The 23210-nt window shown below is 39.5% G+C and overlaps 1 protein-coding gene across 6 annotated transcripts in view; it reads right to left on the bottom strand.

Annotated features, from left to right (window-relative positions):
* Nucleotides 1-5727: 5727 nt before the first annotated feature.
* CENPC (centromere protein C) overlaps nt 5728-23210 on the bottom strand; it is a 28211-nt gene continuing 10728 nt past the window's right edge. For 4 of the 6 annotated variants that reach the window (XM_027635588.1, XM_027635587.1, XM_027635584.1 and 1 more), the window contains 7 exons: nt 22816-22884; nt 21606-21710; nt 20735-20827; nt 18035-18133; nt 17590-17744; nt 17063-17153; nt 11720-15617 (listed from right to left, as the gene is read on the bottom strand). In XM_027635588.1, the coding sequence (XP_027491389.1) occupies nt 15544-15617; nt 17063-17153; nt 17590-17744; nt 18035-18133; nt 20735-20827; nt 21606-21710; nt 22816-22884 (686 nt within the window). In that variant the 3' untranslated portion in view covers nt 11720-15543. Of the gene's footprint in view, nt 5962-11719; nt 15618-17062; nt 17154-17589; nt 17745-18034; nt 18134-20734; nt 20828-21605; nt 21711-22815; nt 22885-23210 lie in introns of those variants that run through there. The other 2 variants (XM_027635585.1, XM_027635586.1) reach the window with 2 other exon arrangements.

The raw sequence follows: 23210 nt of genomic DNA on the forward strand, positions 1-23210 counted from the left end.
CTTCACTATATTGAAACAGAAAACATGGTCTAGTTTCCAGGTCAACAAACATTATCCTAGATGGCTTCTCTTGTTTGTGACACAGAGCTGGCACCACCATCCTCATAGTTAAGGACTTGTGCTGTTCTGGCCGTCCTAATATCTGTGTAATAGAACAGTGCTATTACCCAGGATTGAGATATGACAGGAGGAGTCAGGAGGTAAAGGCACTCAGGCAGAACAATGTCAGAGTGGGGACAGGACACTGCCCCTCAGCTGGAACAGGATGTCATTGGCTTGGTCACTGGTAAGTAGAAAATTTAGGAGGCTCCCTCGTAAAACGTAGTAGCTAAAGACATATCATTTCCTGAAATTCTTAAAAGTCCAAAGCACTTGTATTAGCCACTGTTTCCATCGCTTTTTGATGTCTCCTTTATTCCATGGAGGCTCCTATATAGTTAACAGCTAGGAATTGGAAATGTGGAAGGAATACATACCAGCAAATCAAGAGGACAATTCTTTACCTTCTTGAAGGTTTTGGAAAAAAAACACTGGAAGGAAGACAGCAATTGAATTCCACTTCATTAGAGGGAGAATCATTTCTAAAAGGAGAAATAATCATCAAGATGGAAATACAACAGTTCAGCAACAGGTCTGGAAGGGAAAAAAAAGACAGGGCTTTCTGCTGAAAACCATGCAGCAGCCTTGTCCTGCACTTCATTGGCCTCTAGTGGAAAATAGAAGCTATGTCTTGTGATCACAAAACTTCATTTACAGAGTATGGGGGAAATATACCGCTCCCCATCTAGAGCTTGAATAACATATCTGATGAAGGAATGCAAGGCATGCAACGAGAAAGGATGACTATTCTGCATCAGTGACATACAGAGCCTTGGTTTTGCTATTATTCAGAGAAGAAATTGAGTTAAATTGACCCTCTTAATCGTCAGTCATAAAAGAAATAATATTTCACCTGCAGAGGCACTAAGTTTGTTGACATTTGATCTAGAAGCTCAGCACCATTGTATATGCTCCACTAACCTTGCAGCACCCAGACTGCAGCAGTTTGGCTATAAAGAAGACTCTAAAACAAAGATTTCAGTTGCTGCCTTTTGTAAACACAGGCTCTCAAAATAAAAACATACACCCGTATGAAGCAAGCACTGACTGCAATAGCAGTTCTGCCTAGGTATAAATTTAGTGATTCAAAACCCATGGTTCCAGTTTCCATGGATATAAACAGGATGACACCTCTCCTCAATTAATGAAAAATACAAATCATAATCAAAAGAAAGTACAGGATTACAGGAACAAACCTCTGAAAAGGTAAGTCAAAGGAGGGCAGTAGGCTCAGCACAGAGATACTGGATAACAGAAAAGAGTAAGGCATCTGTTGGGCATAACAGAACCCCCAAAACCAGAGCCAGCTAAAAAGCAAACACTGCTCACAGCAGAACTGTGTGCACCAGGAATGAGCAGGTATCTCCTGAGCAGAGCAGGGGTGCAAAGCGCTGGCAGATGCTGGCCTCCTCCGGCTGAGTATAAATCTCTGTGCATCTCTTCAACAACTCCAAGTTTGGTTTGGTTTCCTCCCTTCTCCAACACCAACCTTCCAGAGCCCAGTGTGACACAGTAAGGTTTGCTCCCCAGGAAACAGCATCCGTCACATCAGCCTGCAGATGGTGGAAGGCAGATGGCACCACCATCCTTGGAATGGGCCACTTGGCTGGCCTTCAGCAGAGACACAGTCCTGCAGCCAGCTCCAAGGATGTGCCCTCGATCCTCTGCAGAAGCTTGGCCCTTGGAAGCCATGGCACACAAGAAAAAGGAAAAGAGCAAGAGGCATTCTTAAACCTGAGAAAAAACTTCAAAACATATTTTCAGCATATTTTGACTGGGTTTTGTGTCCTTTTGTTCCTGCATTTATTTTAGCAGCTTCTGTGCTAGCCAAGGAGTGCAGGGGCATGGCATTACAAGCTTCTTCAGAGGCTGAAACACCAAAAAAAGTGCAAATAAATCCCATGCCAAAACAACACAGCATTCATTCATTCAGAGCAAGGTGATGTCAGCTACATAACAAATCTGAAAAAAAAACATGCTTGAAAGCCAAGTGCAGTCTTCTGACTTGTTTGTTTTGGTCAAATTGCCTGCATTCTCTTCAAGGAGAGAAGGGAAAAAACATCAGTGTCCAAAAGCCACCATGTTAATTCTTTTCTGAGTTCAGAAGTGTTCACACGCCCCACCCGGTGTGTCTGTGAGCGCAAGGGAGGAATGTGACCAACAGCAGGGAAACTCTAAGCAGTAAATACCAGGCTACCCCCTGCTTGAGTTTCCTTGGCTCAGTGCTGTTCTAAGTCCCTCTTTTCCTGCAACATTTAGCAGAGTAACCTAAAGCAGCCTGATTTTAATGCCATAAACGTAAAATAATCAAGCACAGGAATTCAAGCTCATGATTCTCAGGGCTGGTTGAACTCACTTGTAAATCCTACAGATTAGACAGACTTACTTCATTTGGAAAGAAAAAAAAATAAACAAAAAATATTACATACAATCAGCCTGAGCTGGAAATCGGCTTCTCTCTGCCTCTTGCACAGATTGGGATCTCAGAGCAGCAGAAAGCAGATATGATGGCAGCAGGACTGGTGCATGGTAGAGCTCCACCAGGCTGGGGCAGAGCCTGAAGCACAGCAAGGATACTATGGCACAGGAAAGCTTTCCCCAAAGAGGCAGCTGGGAGAGCTTTCTGCACCTCGTCCACTTTCATCTTATTTCCTTAGGCTGCAAACTATTTGGCACTGGTTTGATATATATTCTTTCAGTTAAGCATGTGTATGGATAATACTGAGTTCAAAACAGAAAAGCAGAAAAAAAAATTAAAAATCATAGGATCCTTAACAGACAAGTTAAACTTGCTTATCTGCAGAGAAATTAAAGTCTTTTTTTAGTAACAGCTGAATCCCATGAGAAAGCAGTTGTGCACCAGCAGACCACCTACCAGTGTGACCAAGTGGCTTCCTGCAGGAGAGGAACTGTTTAACTTGAGATACTGAAAATACACAGGGGACTCAAATAGCAAAACCAACACCGAGCTTCCAAAGACATGTAATAAATGCAACTTTTAATAATCTCTTTTGCCACTCCTGGACAATGTGAAGTGTCTCTAGCTGCTCTCAAGTCCCGGGTACAAGCATTTGCCTTTGTGTTGAATGCATCTCAAGGCACAAATAAGCACACAAGCTCAGGACTGGCTTGGTAATCCCCAAGCAGTGATTCTCCAGCTTGTGGCACATGCCATGCCGGCAACTGGGCTACGGTACAACCACCAGCACCTTTGATTGGTCTAGGTTACGGGATAACCTACCTTCTCCTGCCGTGCAGTGGAGAAAGCCAGATGACTTGGACAATTTTCAGGACCAGTACTTTTTATTCTCCAAGATACAAAGATTTAAGTTGAATTTCTTTTACATGCAAGAAAAACTCAGCTTCAGTTTCTGTTGTGGCCCTTATGAACTGTGCACTTTGGCGGTTTATCACTTCTTACAGCTCCTCAAACTTTTTAGACCTTCCAGTGACATGACAAGCTTCAAACAGCACAGCTATGTAACAGACAAAGCTCCTTGCTTCTGAAAAGTTAATACTGGGTCACTGTGCAGATTTTACTGGAACTGCCCTCCTGTGAAGTTATGACTGAGACTAATTGGCATAGGAAGGGCAAATGTTCTGATTCTTCCAGGTTAAGGCAAGTAAAAGAAAAAAATGTATTAACAATCTTCCTGACTATCAAAATACAGCTCATGATCTATGTGATTATTCCTGTTTCTGTCCAATGCATTGGTTTGAGCCAATTAACAAGAAACTGTGACAGACTATTCCGGATGAAACACTGAAAAGAAGAAAAGCAGTAACCATTCCTTGATTCCTCATGTCTGACCGTGAGAGACAAGAGAGCACGACCCTGTCTGAACAAGTGAGGGTGAGGAAAAAAGAGACCCCGGATCCAGGTCCTGCTCAAGGGACTCTACAAAGCAACCTAAGCAGCTGCTGACCAGAACAGAACAGTGCTCAAGGCACGCCAGGTTTGGGCTCTCTGGATGACAGCATGACCCTCCCCTTCCCATTTTGCACAGCTCAAGGACACAAGGTGTGCACTTACCCAGCATGCAGAAGAGACCACAGGCAGCTGAGCTGCAGAGCCAGATTCTCTCCTGCTTCAAATAATGGTAAATACTTACTGGAATCGAGTTAGGGGTTCAAGAACCACAAGAACTACAGGTGGAAATGTTGCCCTTCAGCAAAGCTATCGCTGGCAAAATCCTAACCAGTGCTCCTTGGGCACAGCTGACAGGAATGAATGTTATAAACAGCTCTCAGAACCTTCCAGGAGCGGAAAACCCCGTCTTGCTCCCTTTCTCTGCAATGTTTACATAACTTAATACACTATCATTCATATAGTGTATTAATTAGTGGCATATAGTATAATATGCCGTTATTCACAGGAGGACTTTTCCTCAGCCTTTCACCTCCAAGAACTCTTTTTAATACTGATCCAGACTCCCAAGCTTTAAATGCTGGACAACCCTACAACACTTACAACAAAAACAGGGATACTTGAGTTTAATTTGGATATTAGGGAATTCCTGGGGAGACCTACTTTTACTTCCCACTGTAAAGGTTTTTGAGAAAATGAGCTCATTGCTGTGGAATTAATAATAAATCTATGCAGATTGATATTCCCAGGAGAAAGAGGGAAAGGGAAAAATATTAAAAACTGATGCTCCTGGCAAATGAAAAACTAATGGACCGTATTTTCCTGAAGGGATGGGAGGTGCTCTTATTTTATTTCACTTTGATGACTATGCAAGACCTGTTCTCAGGGAGCACCATCTCCAGCTAAATGGAAACACCTTGAAAATTTCATAGAAAATGTGGAGGAGAGAGTAAGTCATCACATACCAAATATGAAGAGTACTGAATGATCACAGTGCTGTAGCAGAATGTGGCTCTGTTTAGATTTACTTGAAACCAAAAGAATTCTGCACGTACCAGAAGCTTCTGTATAAGTTTGGCAGGAACACCAGGGATTCAAACTGCAACCAAAGCCCCCATCAACTAGGAATATCATTTTTTTCACATCTCATCTGCACTGGTATCAAAGGTTCAACAAGGTCAAGGGCTCCAGGGAGACGACCTCGCTCTCTTCAACTATCAGAAAGGAGGCTGCAGCCAAGTCGTGCTTGGTCTCTTCTCCCAAGTAACAAGTTAACAGGACAAGAGCAAACAGGCTCAAGTTACACCAGGAGAGGTTTAGATTGGATATTAGGAAAAATTTTTTCACTGAAAGGGTGGTCAGACATTGGAACAGACTGGTCAGGAAAGTGGTGGAATTACCTTCCCTGGAGGTATCTAAAAGACGTGTAGATGTGGCACTTAGGGACATGTTTAGCGATGGATTTGGTAGTGCTGGGTTAATCATTGGACTCGACGGTCTTAAAGGTCTTTTCCAATCTTAATGATTCTTTCCAATGGAAACTATTTTACTTTCCAATCCCTTTTGAAAGTTTAAACAACTCCAAAGAAACAGTTGAAAAATTTCAGTTGGTGGCATCTTTGAAGCCACTCAAGATAACTTACATTATCTATAAATATTTACAAGTCAAACTCGTATAACTACCTGCATTTTCAAAACCACATGGAAAGATAGAAAATCAATTCTAAAGTTATTTAAAATCAAAGAGATCAAAACTGATTTGCATTACTTAATATTTATTGATACAAAGGAAAAAATAATTTGCAACAAGCTATGTATTTACTATTTACACAGAAGAAAGATCTTTAAGATCAATGAAACAACCTGCCCCTAAAACTGGAGTGTCAGATGAAAACCTTCAGTGTTCTTTAGAATTCCTTTGCATTAGATGATCTTCAATTTGCAGGTAAGGTTATGGGGAAGAGGTATCCAACAATGTATTTCTTGCTTTTGGTCTAAATTATAAAAAGAACAGAAATTTGTTCAAATTAACGCAGTTTAAAATAGGCCTATCTGTGCCATAATATTGGGGAATTACCAGACAATAAAGTGGAACAACAGCAAATTGTACTCACAGCAGCAAGGACATCAGAGCATTCACCTACTCCGGTGCCAAATCAATAAAAATATTAGTATAATTTCAATTATGCTCAAAAGAGCACATTAGCCTAATTTAATTTAACTAACAGTGGTCTCTGACAAATGTGTTCATCTGTGCAAAATTTGAAGCTGTCAAAATCACACCTGGTTGTGGCACTGACACTTGCTCTGCATGTATTTTCTTATGCTATTTCTAATTTGAAAAGCTGTATTCTGTGATTTAGAGGCCTCAGTATTCAGCATGTGAGTTTCATGTTATTTTTATAGAAATCTTGTGTGTATTTTAATTCGTTTAAACTCAGGTTTACACAAACGTTCCCCAGTCTCTGGTCCACAGCCCCAAAGGTCACGCAAACCTGCTTACAGTAGGGAAAATATCCAAGAATTAAAACTGTTGCTGAGAGAATAATGTCTGATGCAACTCACCACACCAAGTCACAGCTGAGTCAAGTCTGCTACTCCACATGCAGAGTTATATGGGAAAAGCAGCCACTTGATAGCCTGGACTGCACAAGATGCCAAATTTCAAGCTGGTTTAAAGCCCGCACAGAATGAAGACTGCTGTTAAGTATTTTAAGTGGAAATAACACTATCAAAATACATTTTTGTACAATGTTACGTGCAGAAGATCGTTAGCTAATTCACCCAAACTGAGCAGTGGACTTCTCATCAAACCCAGGTATGTGTCTGCCTTAGAGGGACTCCTCAGGGCAAAGACCTCAGGGCAAAGAAACGGGAAGTCAAAGCTGACAGCTGCAGCACAACTCAGCATGCATGTTTTGGTCCTTTACTGTGAAGAAATGGATAGCAGTGGCCATTCACCAGCAGCCAAGCGCTCTGGCACACCCCACACTCCAGTTGCCACATGGATGGCCTGCTGTGTGACATGGAAAAGGCTGCTTTCCAGTTGAGGTGTACAGCATCAGGGTCTTCCCAACACAAGCATGAACTATACTTCTAGAAGAGCGGCTTCCACAGCATGGGAGTCTCCGACTTCACAGGATGGCTGAGATTGGAGAGAACCTCTGGAAGGCATTTGGTCCAACACTTTGGTCAAGCAGGACCACCTGTATCCAGTTGCACTGGATACAGGTAAGCTCTCTTTCACCACATACGAGTTTCTGTCTCCTGATCTCTTCTGTACCTCTTGACCTCTCCACAGCTACCACAACAACGAGGATGCCAAGTGTGTACACAAATACCCTAACATGCTTTAGAAATACACACTTCCACCCATGGCACTGGGTAGGACAGAACAGAGATAAAAGGTTCTGAACTATGTAGACAGAGCAGTTCCACATGGAAGGATATATCAAATGAGCTTGGCAGGTCTCAGCTCCATCTCCAAGAGAAGTGTATGAAGCTGATCCTGAGGGGCCACCCAAGCTTTACAGCTCATTCAGTCTAGACTCCCTCTTAGACACTGCAGAAACATCAAAGCCCAGGAAGATTACTTTGTCCTGGCATTTACAAGAATAGTCAAGCAGCAACAGGGTGTGAGAGGGCACTTACATCCACACCCACATCTGCAGCAGTGGGCACGTGCTGCCACGCTAGACCTCTGTGCCAAAACCAGCTGGTGCCAAATGGCATTCCCACTGGCAAGAGGAATGAAGATGTAAGAGCAGGTGAATGCTTGGACGAGCCTGCCAATACAAAATCAGGGTATGGCATGGTGCCTAAGTGATGGCAGAGCCATGACAAGATTGTGCCAAGGCAGAGGAAGTCACCAGCATGCTGAATTAGTGCTACAAGAGGAGCAAAAAGCACAGTGTTACGAGGCTCTGGGATAAGTCTGGCCACGGGGAGCAGTGCTGGGATGGATTCTTTCAGCACTATAGAGTCAGCCTAAACAGATGGATGAGATTCAAGGGCAACCATGCAGGCCTGAAGCAGTCTCAGTTCTGTTTCTGCAGCCAGGAAAACAGCAGATGATGACAACAGCAAACACCTTGCCAGTGACACCCTAAGATGACCTTCTTGGGATTAAAACTACACAAAAGCCTTACAAAGAATGGAGGCCAAAGAAAGCTTTGCATCACTTCTCTGAGAGTGAAAATTGGGAGCTTTGCCAGGCCCTGTACAAAACTTGTAGGAGAGGTAGCAAAGGAACCTTCAGGTACAAGAACACCCTCTGAAATAATTCAAATACCTGGAACTGAGTTAAAAAATTTATTCAATCCCTGCAAGCAGCAAAAAGACAAGAAACCTTTGGTAAGGGAAATGCATCCAAATAGGGCAAGAAATTAGTTTAGGCAGCAAGACAAAAAATGAAGGAGCAGATTGAACTTGATACAGCAGCTGAGCTGAAACAGTGGCAGGTGAATGCCTCATTCCACAGCCTGTTTCAAGGAGAAGGAAGAAGAAAAAAGGAGACAAAAATACACCTTGGGCAGATACTTCAAGTACACAATGCCAACTTTTATAGAAGGATACAGTGCATCACAGCGGCAGCATGTACACATGGAATTTCATGAAGAAAAGGAAATTACTATCAACATTTTTATTAATATTTGAGGATACAACCCTTCATTGTAATTTCTGAAATAATTCAAGTTCCAGATAAGTGCCCAAAAAAAAAAAGGGTGGATATTTAAGCAAATTTTTAGCCCATGCTAAGTCAAATTAATTAAGAGAAGTGTTGTACTACATTAGCATCACAGTTCAATGGAAATGATCAAGGAGGGACACAGGAGGTCTGGGGCATGCACCTCATCTGCAGCCCTCAGCATCTCACCACAGATTAGCTTTGCAAGCTTAAGCAGTCCTTCAGAAGAGAATCTAAACTATTTTCAGTAAAAGCAGTTCTCCTGTTACAGGTCCCTCCTCCTTTTTCCAATCAAAAACTACAGGTATGTCATGCAGCATCGGGTGCAGGACTGTGGTAGGTTGACCCTGGCTGGATGCCAGGTGCCCACCAAAGCTGCTCAGACGGATGGGGGGGAAGAAAACATAACAAAAGGCTCCTGGGTTGAGATGAGGACAGGGAGAGATCACTCACTCACTTACGGTCACAGGATACAGGGGAATCTCAAGCTCCAGCACCGGGAGCACCTCTTCCCTCTCCTTCTGCACTGACCTGGGTGTCTGCAGGGCTGTTTCTCTCACATATTCTCACTCCTCTCTTCTCTGCCCATAATTACTTCTGCACAGTACCTTTTTTTCCTTCTTAAATGATATCACAGAGGCACTACCACCCTCTCTGACTGCCTGGGCCTTGGCCAGTGGCAGGTCCACACTGGGGACAGTTGGCATTGTCTCTGTTGGACATGAAGGAAACTTCTGGCAGTTTCTCACAGAAGCCCCCCCAGTAGCACCTCCACCTGCCTCCAAACTACCTGGCCATGCAAACTCAGTACAAGGGATGTACACAACAGAACAAAGTAATTGACAAAGTAATGATTTCTGTGAACTTCAGTGGGGTGAGCAAATAAACAAAATGAATGTATTCTAAATTCTGATAGTTCACTCAATGTAATTTTTTTGAAAATTGTGTTTGAAAAGTTATCCACGATGTTAATGTGGACTCATTATGCCACAAAATGAAAAGGCAAATAAAGAAAACATTTGAAGTAAGTTTATCTTTAAAACACAGCGGGGGTTTTTCACTACCTAAAATACTGTTCAAGTATGGGAGCTGTGTTCTATTTTGTTCCTGCAGCGACCTCTCTACTTTACCTCTGAGTTACCTTAAGAGTCCACAGTAAAGCTTAGTTGCTCATCAGGCAAACGTCTGCTTCTACTAATAAGAAAAATCAGCCATAATAAAAGGCAGACAGCATTTGCTGGATGCAAAAATTTCTCTGCAATTATCACTTAATTGTCCTTCATGGGCCAGTACTGGGAGTCTCATACTTTCCCCTTAAGGTTGCTCCCTTCTTCAGCACTTTTCTTAACTGTCTACTTAATTAGTCTTCCTTCCTGGGCTTAATTGTAAATTTGTTTTGATTAATTAGCCTCTGAGCTGACTTGGCACTAACTGAAATATAGGAGAACTACTCAGTTTCTTCAGTGTACAGGCTACTGCATCCCAGGGGAGCTCCGTCTTCGTCAGCAATAAAATTCCAAGTTCAGATTGTGTTTGAAAAAAACTTTTTCATAATTAACTTTCATTTCTTGGAATTATTCCCACTGTACTACAACACAAAAATGTTGCTAATGTAAAGAAAGGATAAACTTCAGTAAATTCAGGCCTCTTTTTCAGTGGATTATACATCATGTTCATTAGCTGAATGCTGTCATTTTAGAGAAGATGACATAATGATCTTAAACCACACTAATCATATCACTATTAGAATCGCAAACCAAGAGGGTAGGTTACCAGTACAGACAGCTGTGTCCTCATGGCACCAACACCAGAAACCCTTACCCATACCCATCTCATTCCAAAGTTATTGAGTTTCATTGAAAACCCTTTGCATAACCTAGTCTGCAAGACCTTTGGACATTAATACAGCTCTTCATTATGTTTACACCTCTGATATCACTCCTTTACTCTCCCTCTTTATGGCATGTTGATTCCAGTGGATACCCACACAGCGTTATCATGCATCTGCCATCTTGATCAATTCTCATTTCAGTTACTGTTACTGAAAACTCAGGAAAAGGCAACTTTGAACACCAGGACAATGAAAAAATTTAATAAGATAAATGAAATAACGTGTGTTAACAGCTACTGCACCCACTTAGCAAACTTCCTAAATACTAGTCAAAAGTACTGGAATTCTTCAGTTTTCAAATTTAAAAGTCCTTAGCTATCAAGGTGCAAAGAGAAGTTAAAAGTCTTATTCTGGACATTAATATTTTTTCCTGTGAATACTTTCAGATTTGTATCTCAACTGAACAGTCAGACTGACAAAGTAAACACTTTGCTTCTTCCAGCTCCTTGTTTCAATCATTGTTCCTCTTGTGCTCCATACAAGAGATGACTGCAGAAGAAGTGCAAAGTACATGTGGTTTTACAACCTTTGTGTGCACCTTTACTTGGGCACAGAAGTTTAACGGAAGCAAATCAGAACAGAAGCTTTGTGGGTGGGCTTAAGGACACAGGGTAGCTCTGGAGGCACCTTTAATACACTTTAATGTATTCCTTCCCTAATAATCTGCAGCTGACTGTTTTGACTCCTGATCAACCACTGCTTTCATTGTAGAATTGACCCATAGGAATCACTTTGGTTGTCAAATCCTAAATGAAGCTTGTCCATGCAATCTGAGAAAAGTTTGGCTTTGAGATCCCTTCTGACTGCATTTGTGAACATCCATGAAGTGACAGGATATTCTGTAAAGGAAACGTACCAGCTTGGAAAGATTAAGATATTCAATTACAACAGCTGTCAATACCATTAAAGAGGCATGGTCCACGCTTTTCAGTTAGATGCATTATCTGCAATCAATCACCACTTAAAGTAAAGCCGGTATTACAAAAGACATCGTGCAGAGTCTATGCATCAGTAAAAATGTAAGAAATATTCCTTCACGCTGTAATGCCCTTTCAGCTGTTATGAAATGAGGAAATAGCTCTTTAGGTTTATTGTATTCTCCAAATGTTAATTTAAAATCATCTGCAGATAACCAATTTAGCTGTGCACTTGAAAAACCAGAAGAAGCTGTATATGTGCCTCAACAGTTTGTTTTATTGGTCCTGTTTATTTTTTTCTGTAATTACTCAGCTCACAATCTCCTATTTTATGTTTACAGAGTTGTACAAACATGGATGTGCATACATATCTGACAGTTCTGCAATCATTCTTCTGCTGCTTTAAGATGCAAAAAAATTTGTTTAGTAAAACAGGAACAGCTTTCTAACCAAACAGAACTACAAAAAGATAGATCTGCAAAAGAACCTACTAACCCATAATTTTTTAAAAGGGAGCCAAAGCCTTCAAAACTCTGATTTTTTTTGTGGTGGGACTTCTCAGTTAATCATCTTAAAACAAGTCTCTGGATGTTACCACAGTACCTGCTACAGAACACATGTACCTACTAACATGAAGCTGAAATATGTGACTTGGCTTTTGTTTCCAGCTCTCTCAATTACTGTTGAGAGAAAGCAATGAATTAATATACAAAAACAGGGATATCCTCCAGGATATCACTATGTATCCTCCAGGAACAGTATGTATATCTCACAGTCAGCAGAAAAGGCCATGTCTCTTACACAGCAATGCTCTCAACTTCATTCCACCACAGGTAACACTGGCTAACCAATGTCAACCTAGCTCAACAAAAACCTGGCTAAACCAGGTGAGATTACTCAGCAGAGTACAAAATATGCTTGTGAAAAGAATCACACATAAGCAGGAAGAAGAATACGAACTTTTCACATTTTGGAAAAGGCTTTTTTATTTGCAGTATCCAATTTGGCCTGATGTACACAAAAATGGAGCCAAAACAAGACCAGGCACAGGTGAAACATCAGCTGCTGCTTCTGACTAGCAACCGATTACTTACTGACACCCTGCAGAGCTCAGCAGCCATAGAAGTCCTGGAACTCTGAAGATCCTCTTGCACCTCCCCACACTATATTCAGGCTAATGACACAGAAGCAAATTTCAAACAAGTGTCCAGTTGAAGAAAAAAAAAAATTAAAATGTAATCCAGGCCAACAGCAAACAACCTAGTTCAACTCTACAACTCCTGCAGTGCATTAATGATTTAAAAAAACAATTTTAAAAAGTGGCTGCAACTAGTACAACATCCACGCTAACAGAATGAACCTAGCAACATTTAGTACCAAGTCCTACTGTTAATGGCAACTGATTTACATCTCCTTGCAACAGAATTCAACTGAATTTATCTCCACCTGTAACACACTTCTTCCTCCCTTTCAAAAATCAGACCCTGATGGAACACAGAGGCCAGCAAAGGACAAACAACTGTGCTTGAAGCCCCATCTACTGACAAACAGTAGAAGTGTTGCTAAGCTACAGCAATATTCCAGAGAACATCCCTTGGCACAACTGGTATTGCTTCTTAAAAAAAAGAAGTAAAACACAAACATTTTGAGATGTGATCCAACTACAAAATGTTCTCTTGGAATCACACAGGACATCTCTCCCAAGAAACCAACTAGCCAGAAAGCAACAAACCCACACAGACTAAAAAGCGATATACTTTACCAAATCCACCCTATTCTGTTGACACTCCTAGACTTAGAATTAGGAAAACACAAACAGGCATGCTGACCTCAAACCTGCATTTGAACACCTGCACTTTCCAGCCTGTGTCAGCAAAAGGTCCGCACGTTACTTCTGCCTAAGGAAGCATCCTGAAGGACATATTTCTCACCACTTACTCTTGACCCAAAAGAAAATCGACTCAAAACCTTGCTGCAGAGTGCCAGTACAGTGCAGTGGGGGAAGACACATCGCTACCTGATATGAGAAGGGTAATGTATCACTTCTCATCTGAGTCCACGAAATGAAAACACATCACTGGCAAGCAACAGTCTGCTGAGTTCTGTCACAACATCATCCACGCTTTCCTTTAGGGCCATGAGCTCCCTAGTCCATACACGTTCACTAAACCCTTAACAAAGTATCCATCTGCTACTCAATCTGCAAACAGGTAACACTGAAGAAAATTCGCAGAGTATTTTCATTCTAAATTCCCTGGCCTTTAACACAACTGCAAAGTTTTCTTGTTCTGACTTTCAACTGGAACCAATGAGCTGTTGGGATCAGAGACCATCGCATCCACGGCCTGACTAAGGGGACACGTGCTTGGGTTAGAAGCAGAGACTTGGGTTTCATGCTGGCCCTCTACTCGTTTTCCAAGCAGCAAAGTCCCAGACCTCTGCAGGCCTGAGGAGTTGAAAGATTTAAAAACCAAACATTTTAGTGGGTGGGATCCCTTAAAGCAGTGGAGACAGCATATATGCCCATCTGGTAGCCGGTATGGCTCCAACACAGAAAGGACAGTATTTGAATCTTTCTGATCTCGAAGAGACCATTTCAAGTGCAAAATTCAAAAAAGCTGTCAACATCAAACTCATATTTAGTAACTGGCTTTTTTTTTTATTTTAACTCAAACTGCTTACCAAAGTTGAAGCCGGGAAAAAAGTTCCTTCTGTGTAGTCTGAACTCTGATACAAACAGTTCGTATCAAGACAGAGGCAGAACTAAATGGCAAAAGGCATGTTCCTATTTCATCCTCCCAGTTACATGTGACCCAGCCATGAATGTAAAGATGTCACATAACCCCTACCAAGTATTTCCACTGTCAGTACACACTAGCTATAGCAACTACTACTTGAAAGAGAATGACAAAAAGTATTATCTCAGACTCCCCAGTCTAAAGGATCTTTCACAGAAGCATGGCAGTCTTGGTGTCCAAGTCCTGTCACAGACACACAAAGTTAGCTGGCAGTTGAAAGCCAATTAATTTTTCCTACTTTAATGTACACTCTAGATTTAGCATAAAGATCATGGCTAAAATCGTTTATGAGGTCAATACTCAACCCTCAAATCCTTAAAAGTTCTCTATTCCAATTCAATTTTCCTTATCTCCTTCTCTTTGAGGATAGCAGTGACCAGAGAGAGAAAGCACCCTATCAGAATAGCTGTAGTTTATCTTCAGTCAGAAGGAAACTTGAAGAGTTTGGAAGACAAATGCTATGTATACCATCTGCTGTCTAGACTTGGCTTCTGGAGTATACAGTATAATTACAGCTTTCCCGAAGGTCCTTATTACTACCCAGAACACAGCAAGGAAATCAAAAGGAGCTATTAAAGTAATACATTTGGCAATGACCTATCACTGTTACACAAAATAAAGCTATCAACAATGTTCAGAGCTAATCAGGCCACAGCTTCCATACAAAAGACACAACTGATAAGCTCCTACTTAAAAGCTCCTGCTTTACTATTGGAACCAGAGGCACTAATCATACAGCTGCCAGACAAGGAACAAATGCCTGTCATTAGCATATTTAGAAGGCGGCTGGACCCCAGCACACAAACATTTCAACAGCCCATCTCCCAGACAACAATTACTGGAATGCAAACAGCAGGTTCATCATTTAAATAGAGATTATTCTAAGCAGTTTGTACCAGGCAGTTAAGACTATCTATCAGATGTTAGCTGAAGATGTCAACATCTTTTCAAGTGCTAAGCATCTTTAGGGAGATTAAGCATATTGATACAATTTGGAACAATAAATATACCCACAGATTTTATACTTGTATCTTTCTGTCACTGGATGGCACAAGAACAGTAATTGATGCAAAGTGAGGCCCTTCAGTATCTCATTTTAGTTTGAAAGCAAACTACTGAGGTTCTTTTGGTTTTGTTCCCAACTCTTATGTTGACTTCACCTGCTCTGTTTTAATCTGTAATGTTAAGGTGGGCACACTCAAACATTTTTTGTATGTAAATAGAACTCCAGAACATACAAAAGCTTGACAAGTGTTTCAGCAAACTTCTCTGCAGAAGGTTCTTCACCTGACTTTGAGTTGCGTGAAGAGAAGAATACTTTCTTCGTTCAGAAGATTACGTATGTTATAGCCATTTCCTACAAATAAAAAGAGTAAGTTTTCTTTAGGAGCCACTAGCAATTTTTCAAGTTCTGTCCTATCTTCAGCGAAGTGTATTTTTATTTCATATATTTTAGCAGAAGAAAAATTAGAGCTCAATCTAGGATGCCACTCTTACAGACACGTCATTGCATTTCAAAGAGATGACAGGGAATACAGCTAGTGTCACCTATTTTAACCTGTGGTAAGAATAAAGTGCATCTTTGCTTAGAAAATTTTTATTGAAAAGAATGTAACAGGCCTGAGCTCTCAGCTCTCAAAACCCACAATAAAACTTTAAGGTGACTGAGTTTAATTTATTCCTACAGAAACGATCAATAAAATCTGCATAATAAACTATCAATAAAATGAAAACTTACCTGCAGATCTTCACTTGAGATTTGGTCATTAACATGAGCACAAAATAGAATCATCTAATAGGCTTTGTGAATGAGCAACATCCTAACATTCATACAGAGCCTTACACAGATCACCTGCCACAAACACTGCATTGCCCATCCAGCCATACTAAGATCAGCCAGGAAGAAGCAGGAAGGAATGGGAGATGAACTATATATCCTTATGGTCCTATGAAACTTCCAGCATTTTATATAATCCAATTTCCCAAAAAGCAAAAAAATGCCTCTGCAGATGCCCTAAACTTTTAAGAATAAACACACAAAAAAAAAAAAGCTTTAAAGTATCAAGTATTAATTGAACAATGATTGCTCAACCAGGACATCGTGCTGAAAAGTTAACAGAAAAAAAGGGCTAACTTGTCATCTTCTAAGACAGCCCCTTCACAAGAAAGCTATACAAAAGCTTTCTACACCTTCATGAACAGTCCGCTTTACAAGTACTACAAAATCTTCTGATTAGAATCTTAAACCACTGATGGACAGCTTCCCATTTGGAATTCATGTTACTTTTACATTAGAAGGACAAAATCAGGTCTTTAAATGCTCAACAACTCATACAAAGTTATGACCTATTCAACAAGACATTCTGCACCTTCCATATATCAAGTACAAAGCACAAAATACGGAGAACTGACCCAAATGGATTTTCATAATTTTACATAGAAGAAAACAGCAAGTAGATGATGACCAAAACAATTATATTAGCTACCACTATATTAAGCTGTCTGTGATGTTTCCCCAACATTAAAGCGAGTGATAGAACCAAAATACCAAGAGAAATTTACTCTTAGAACTTGGTAGCGTCATCAAAACTCTGAGGCCAACTCACACGAACAAGCAGTATGTGAGTCACTGCATTCAACAATTAGACTATCGACCCATGTCCAGTGTTGTGTCACATTCCGTTCTCCATAACCCTATACCTTCCCACTTTCTATTCAGTCATTAAGTTTGGTTTTGATTCCTAGCACGCTAATTCAGTCTCAACCACCTCCAACAAATTGGTTTTAGACACATGTACTCACCTGGAGGAACATAGAAGGAGTCTCCTGTAGTCAGATAATATGATGTCTTATGTAATGTAACAATAATTTTGCCGCGGATAATATGGAAAGCCTTAATGAAAGCCAAAGGATTCTAAGATTAGCAATGCTTCCTTTGCAAACATTTAAGAAAGTTATCCCAGAAAACATTTGCACACATGTTGTTACAAAGATAAAAAACAAAATAAGCTGGCAGAACTGCAATCCCTTTTTTCCCCCACACTGCTGAAAAATAAGACGCACAACTCAAAAGGGGGATGGGGTCATCTTATTTGATACTTCTGTCTTGCCTGCAAGATCTAGACAGTAAGTGCACACAGACATACAGATTTAGTATGACACAGAGGGCAACGCAAAGTACCTCTAGCAAATGATTCATTAACGTTTATGTGCACTGAGGGAGGGAAAACCCCTGAAAAACCCGTCAGCTTCATATGTTACTTCCAACCACACTAAGATCTCCTGTTCACACAGTCAGTTTTATAAAAATAAGAAAAAAGCACACTTACTATTGTATCCATGTGGACAAACTGGTGTCCCTTTTCCTTAAGTGGTTTCAAAATCAATCTACCAGTTGCAAAAACAGATGTATTCAGATTTTTGTATATTTCTACCGCTTCGTCTTTGAAGGAGCAAGCGTGACTGCTTTCAGTGTTAACACATTCTACAAAAAAGTCCAGGAGATTAGCATTAATGCTATCATATAATTAGTCTTGTTACTTGCTCAATGCATTACATAGTGTTTCAGTGCAACACCTTCAAAAGCTATACTCAATATTTACCTGAAAAACCAAGACACTTTTTGTTTTCCTCAGAACTTTCTCCAGAAGAGCAATGAATATTTCAATAGTTCACCTTTTTATGCCCAATGTGGCATGAACAATTTTTTTTCTCATCAGTCTAAACACAGCTTATATAATTCACAAAGTCCCTTGGTCACATCCTTCAACTCACCTAGAAATACCTCCTCATTTGTTTCTGGGTCCAGTACAATGGTTGGCTTAGAAGTATCAGCTAGGTTGTGATCCAAACTTGCAGGTATCTCTCTTCTATCTGAGGAAACAAAGAAACCAAAACAAAACCAGAAAAATTATCACTATGCATTTTAAAAACTCATTTAACTACAACTTTTCCACAATTCTAATGTCACATGTTAAGTACTTAAACTTGTTTTAATAAATGAACTAAACAGACTGAATACACTTCATTTAAATAAAAGGAAACCATCTGTAACAATTCCTTGAAAATGTAATTTTCATTGAAATAATTTCTGTGTGTAATAGATGAAGGTTCTCTAAATCCTAAGAAATTTCCCAGGGGAATGCCAACTATTTATCCTGTGCTATTAACAACAGTATTTATTCAAAAGTATCTGTATTTTCAGAGAAGTGCTTTTCTAGCAACAGATGCTGAGAGGATATGAAATACAGGATGAAGTATGAAGACCAAGTTTTTTTGCTTTTACCTATTGCTGATAAAGGAGACTTAAAAGATAAAGCATTCTAAAGACTAAGCACACGTCCAATTTTCCTTTTCTCAAGAAATCTCACTGTATGCTGTAAATCTGAGAACTATTTCTATAATAAAAAGGATACAATAAAAAGGATTTTTCCAGAGCAGGAAATATCCTAAGAATCGATAACAACTCTACACTTTTCAAACAGAAAATAGATGCTGGAAAATGTTCACAACAGAACATCCCAAAGCTCTCTTGCAGAATTCTCATAAGCAGACAATTTTAGCTCTACAGTGCACAGGAAATTTCTTTAAAAGCAACCAGAAGCAGCATGTTAAAGGCAAGTGTTGCACTTTGTAGGCACTCATGGCTGCTTAAATACCCTTACACCAAGACAGTCAGAGGTAGGAAGAAAGTTGCTGTGTTTGAACAGCTCTGTTCCAACATAACCATCTCTGTATAAAGAGAAGCAGCATCAGGTGTAACTCTATAGCTATAACAACAGAATTTTTATTGTATCAATAAGATTTGAGAATTCGTGCTAGAAATTTGACTCAGCTGACAGCCCCTATATGCATCACTAAAACTGAAGGATGTGAGCAAAGGATCTCTGAGGATGGATGTCTGTTAGAGAGGAAATCGATCACTTCTGGAAGACAGTTCAAATGCACCCAAAGCAACCAATAGCTCCTTTAAGATACAGCATAAACAGTCACTACCAGCTCAGGTTCACATGCACTGCAAATTATTTATATTACCACGTAAACTGTACTTGATTGATCTAGACCAGGATCCTGTCTCCCATCAGTGGCCAAAAGCAGGTACTCCTTCCATCCCCAAAAATGCCATAACAGAGCAATGGCACTTCCATGGAATAGTTCCCACCTCTAACCTGGAGCTCATACATATTTAGAGCTGTTAAGTCTCCTGTTAATGTATCTAGATCTCGTCTTGAATCTACACAAATATTTTTATCCACAATATTATGGGGCAGGAAGCACATAGTGAGAATGGCCACCTTATTCTGCTAAAGAACTCAGCTCTCCATATATTCCTGCCACACCTTCTAGTTCTTGTGTTTAAAAACAAAAATATAAAAAAAGGCAATAAAACAATTTATTCCTATTTCCCTTCTCCACACCACTTGTGATTTTATAGGTCTTTCTCAGGCTGCCACAGAACTCTCCTGAGGGCTGAAGAGTCTTCACTACGTAGTTGCTTCTGCACAGAAGTCCTTTCATATTCTTGATGAGCTTTTCCTGAACCTTCTCTAGGCCTATCACTTTCTTCTTGAGTTAAGGGATAAAATTCACATGAAACACTCTAGAAAATCAGATATTTTTACCAACAGTGACCATTTTCTTCCTTATTTCTCTGATTATTATTTCAGCCCTGATTTGTTTTAGAACTGTGTTAGGACCATATGGCATTATCCATTCTTGTTAGTATATGTTTTATTAGTTCTGTAACTTCACAGAGAAATGTTTCAGTTTCAAATAACAGTTCTAGACAGCCTCCACAAAGAAAGGCTCTTCAACATTGAAACATCTTCCAGATTGCACAGCAAAAATAATTTTGCATTTGAATTTTGACTCTCTTTTCTGAACACTACCTAAATATTTATTATCTTCTGGCAACAGAGGTTCTAGCTAAGCTTCCTCTTCCTGTTTGTTTAAACACAGATTTATTGCCCACTTTGAACCATTTTATGAACTGTTATTAAAGCTCCCTCTTCACCTACCATGTTGTGGTTTTGTATTTAACCTACAAAAGCCTAAGACTCTACTAACACCATATACTGCTTTTTTAGATGTGATATTACAGGTATCAGTAAAACGACCACAAGTTTTTATATCTTAACTGTGCACATTAGCATCGTGATCTAAACACAAACAGAAGTACAGTTTATTTTTTTTTCTACCCCTGCTTTAAAGGTACAACAACACTTCTGGGTATGTTCTGTATTTCTTCCTTTCTTCTGAAAAGTTAACATTTTTACAACAAGAATATACAGCATTGCTACAGATAAAGTAAGAACAGGTTTTTCCACATCACGTTAATAGATTTTGTTATAAAATTATTTTCACCCACAGAGAGAGAATCAAGTGTTACAGGAGGAATATCTTACAGCAATAGAGTATTTGATTACAGATAACTTTGGTTTTAAGTATCAAAAGGAAAAAAGTCTGTGTTCATACTTGTTTTGTTGGCTTTCTGCTTGTGACGATCCTTCCTCTGTCTATTCTTACTGTGAGATTGTGTTTCTGGATTCACTAATCCACTAAGCCCTCCTGAAACAAAAGGAAGTTGAACAAAGTTCGCTAACTCACAGTAACCTTAAAACACAACCAACAAGCATTTTAACGGAGAATATACTTTAGAAAGCCAGAGTAAACAAAAAAGTTTTTCATTATTAAGTATTTTGGAGTGCAAGGTAACTTGAGATATTTTGAAAATAATATTTATCAAATTTCAGTCACAGAGCATTTCAGAAAGCCATGATATGAAAGCAATTTTTTAAGAAAAAATATCAATTTTAGGGACACAAAGAAATATTATTCTCAAGTAAATTAATTAATTAAGAAAAGACAAAATATTAGGTTGCATTCATCAGAAAAAAATCCAAGAGAACAAGATATATTTGTTCACTTAGGGAATTTAACACTGAGACTGGATAAAATATTATAGTATCTGCTCTGGAAAACAATCCTCACACAAAGAGAAATGCTCCAATGAATGATCCAGCAGATTGTCTCTTTTTCCAGTATCATACAATCTCTGATGTAATAAACCTACTAGTATAGAGAAACTGTTCTGCTCTTCTCTAAACAGTGAAGGCAAAGTAACTTAACATACTCTCCTGATGCTATTTTCAGCTGACAAGGGAATATCAGGAATGAAAAGAACTACATGGAAAGGTGACTAAATAGCTAGTGACCATTAATAATCTTTAAAAAAAAAAATACCCAACAGTAAGCATCTCAAAGTCCTCATGGCACAAGATCAACCCACAGATTTTTCTTTACTGCCCCATCAGAAGGAAGCAAATAGGTATTTTGGAACTAATACCTGAGGAGTTCATAGTATAGTCTATGCGCTCGCCTCTCCAATATTCCAGAGGTCTCAGCCGTATCCTCTTCGTTCGACGAACGTTAGGTGTGTTGGAAGGCATTACTAATTTGAAGGATGACATAATTCATATTAAACATGAAAGGAAAATTCAGAGATGGAAAATATTAAGTATCCTTTCCTGTTTTGCTGTATTACAAGGGGGGGGGTCAGCACTTCCCAGCTGATATTTATATCACATTGCTATCGTGACAGGAAAACGGGATCCAAATATTGACAAAAGCCCTCTTTTGCATACATCACTATTTCACTCTCCTTTTTCTTAAACAATCACCACACTGACTTTACATTATACTTAGTTCTATGTATCTTAGTGAATCACTGAGACACAGACCTTAGGAGCTCAAGCACAAGGACAGAAAACATGCTACAACTGTGAAGACAAAGCTCTCGACAAAGACTAAGGAGCCTGCCTAAATCTGAGGGATTTCATTAGCAACAGTGAAAAGGCACTGCCTTAGTTATGGCAAGGGGAGAGTAAGAGACTGCATACACAGCTCCTCCTCTTCCAGATTCACAAGTCCCATTTCTGAGGTCCAGAAGAATGGTACTTCTGCCACCAGAAACTCCACGTATTTCCAAGATTTCTCAGATATTTATCTTCAGATGTACTTATTACATAGCCTCAACTTTCAAGTTGTCTAAGCTGCCATATATGAATACAGTAAGATATATTTTAGTATTTGTAAGGAAGAATAAAAGCCCTTTAAGAGCTAAGAGCAAATCAGTCAAGATATTTAAATGTTAAAAATGGTAAATATAAAAAAACTTGATGAAATAGTTTTTGAAGGTAGACAACTAAAGTGTTGTGCATAAAATAATAATGAAGGCCATAAAAAAAAACCAACAATATAAAACAGACAAGCTTGGGACTGCAATCAACTGCCCACGCATTGTTCCATCCTACCCAGACTCAGAGCACCACAGAAGGCAGGTTATTTGCACCGTCAGTTATACTGCGTAAAACTAATACAAACTCTTACTGTTCTCACTGAACTGTGGGTTTGTCTTGACTCAGTTATTTAGGAATACATTCAGTGCAGGTAGCTCAGTGTGCAGCTGCATGCCAGTCTCCTTCAGTAAAGTTTACATCGGTTGGAAATACATTTGTATTTACACACTTATATTATGATATTTTAAATAATCTTACCTATTTTATGCCTTGCTATGTTGTCTGACAACGGATCTCTTACTTTGTAATTCAAGTCATCAAAAGTCTCTGTAAACACATTCAAAAAACCACCACCATAGGCATTTACTATTCCTTACTTTTATTCAATATACCCACTAAAAGCAACCAAGGGTAATACAAGTCCCAATGATAGTGTTAACACATTTTGCTATAAACATGTATGAAACACAATGTAGATAAGCAGTATATGCAATCAGTAAGCTTGAAAATCACATGAAAACTATATATTCAAGTAAATATTCCTCAGACCTATCCCTCTTGATAAAACACACATTGGCAAATTATGACAAAGTGCAAGGTCATTCAGCTTTATATCACTCAAGCCTAGCTTTAGAAAAACTTCTTACAAGAAC

Source organism: Corapipo altera, unplaced genomic scaffold, assembly GCF_003945725.1.
Source record: "Corapipo altera isolate COAL_440 unplaced genomic scaffold, ASM394572v1 22b, whole genome shotgun sequence".
Taxonomy (NCBI): Eukaryota; Metazoa; Chordata; class Aves; order Passeriformes; family Pipridae; genus Corapipo; species Corapipo altera.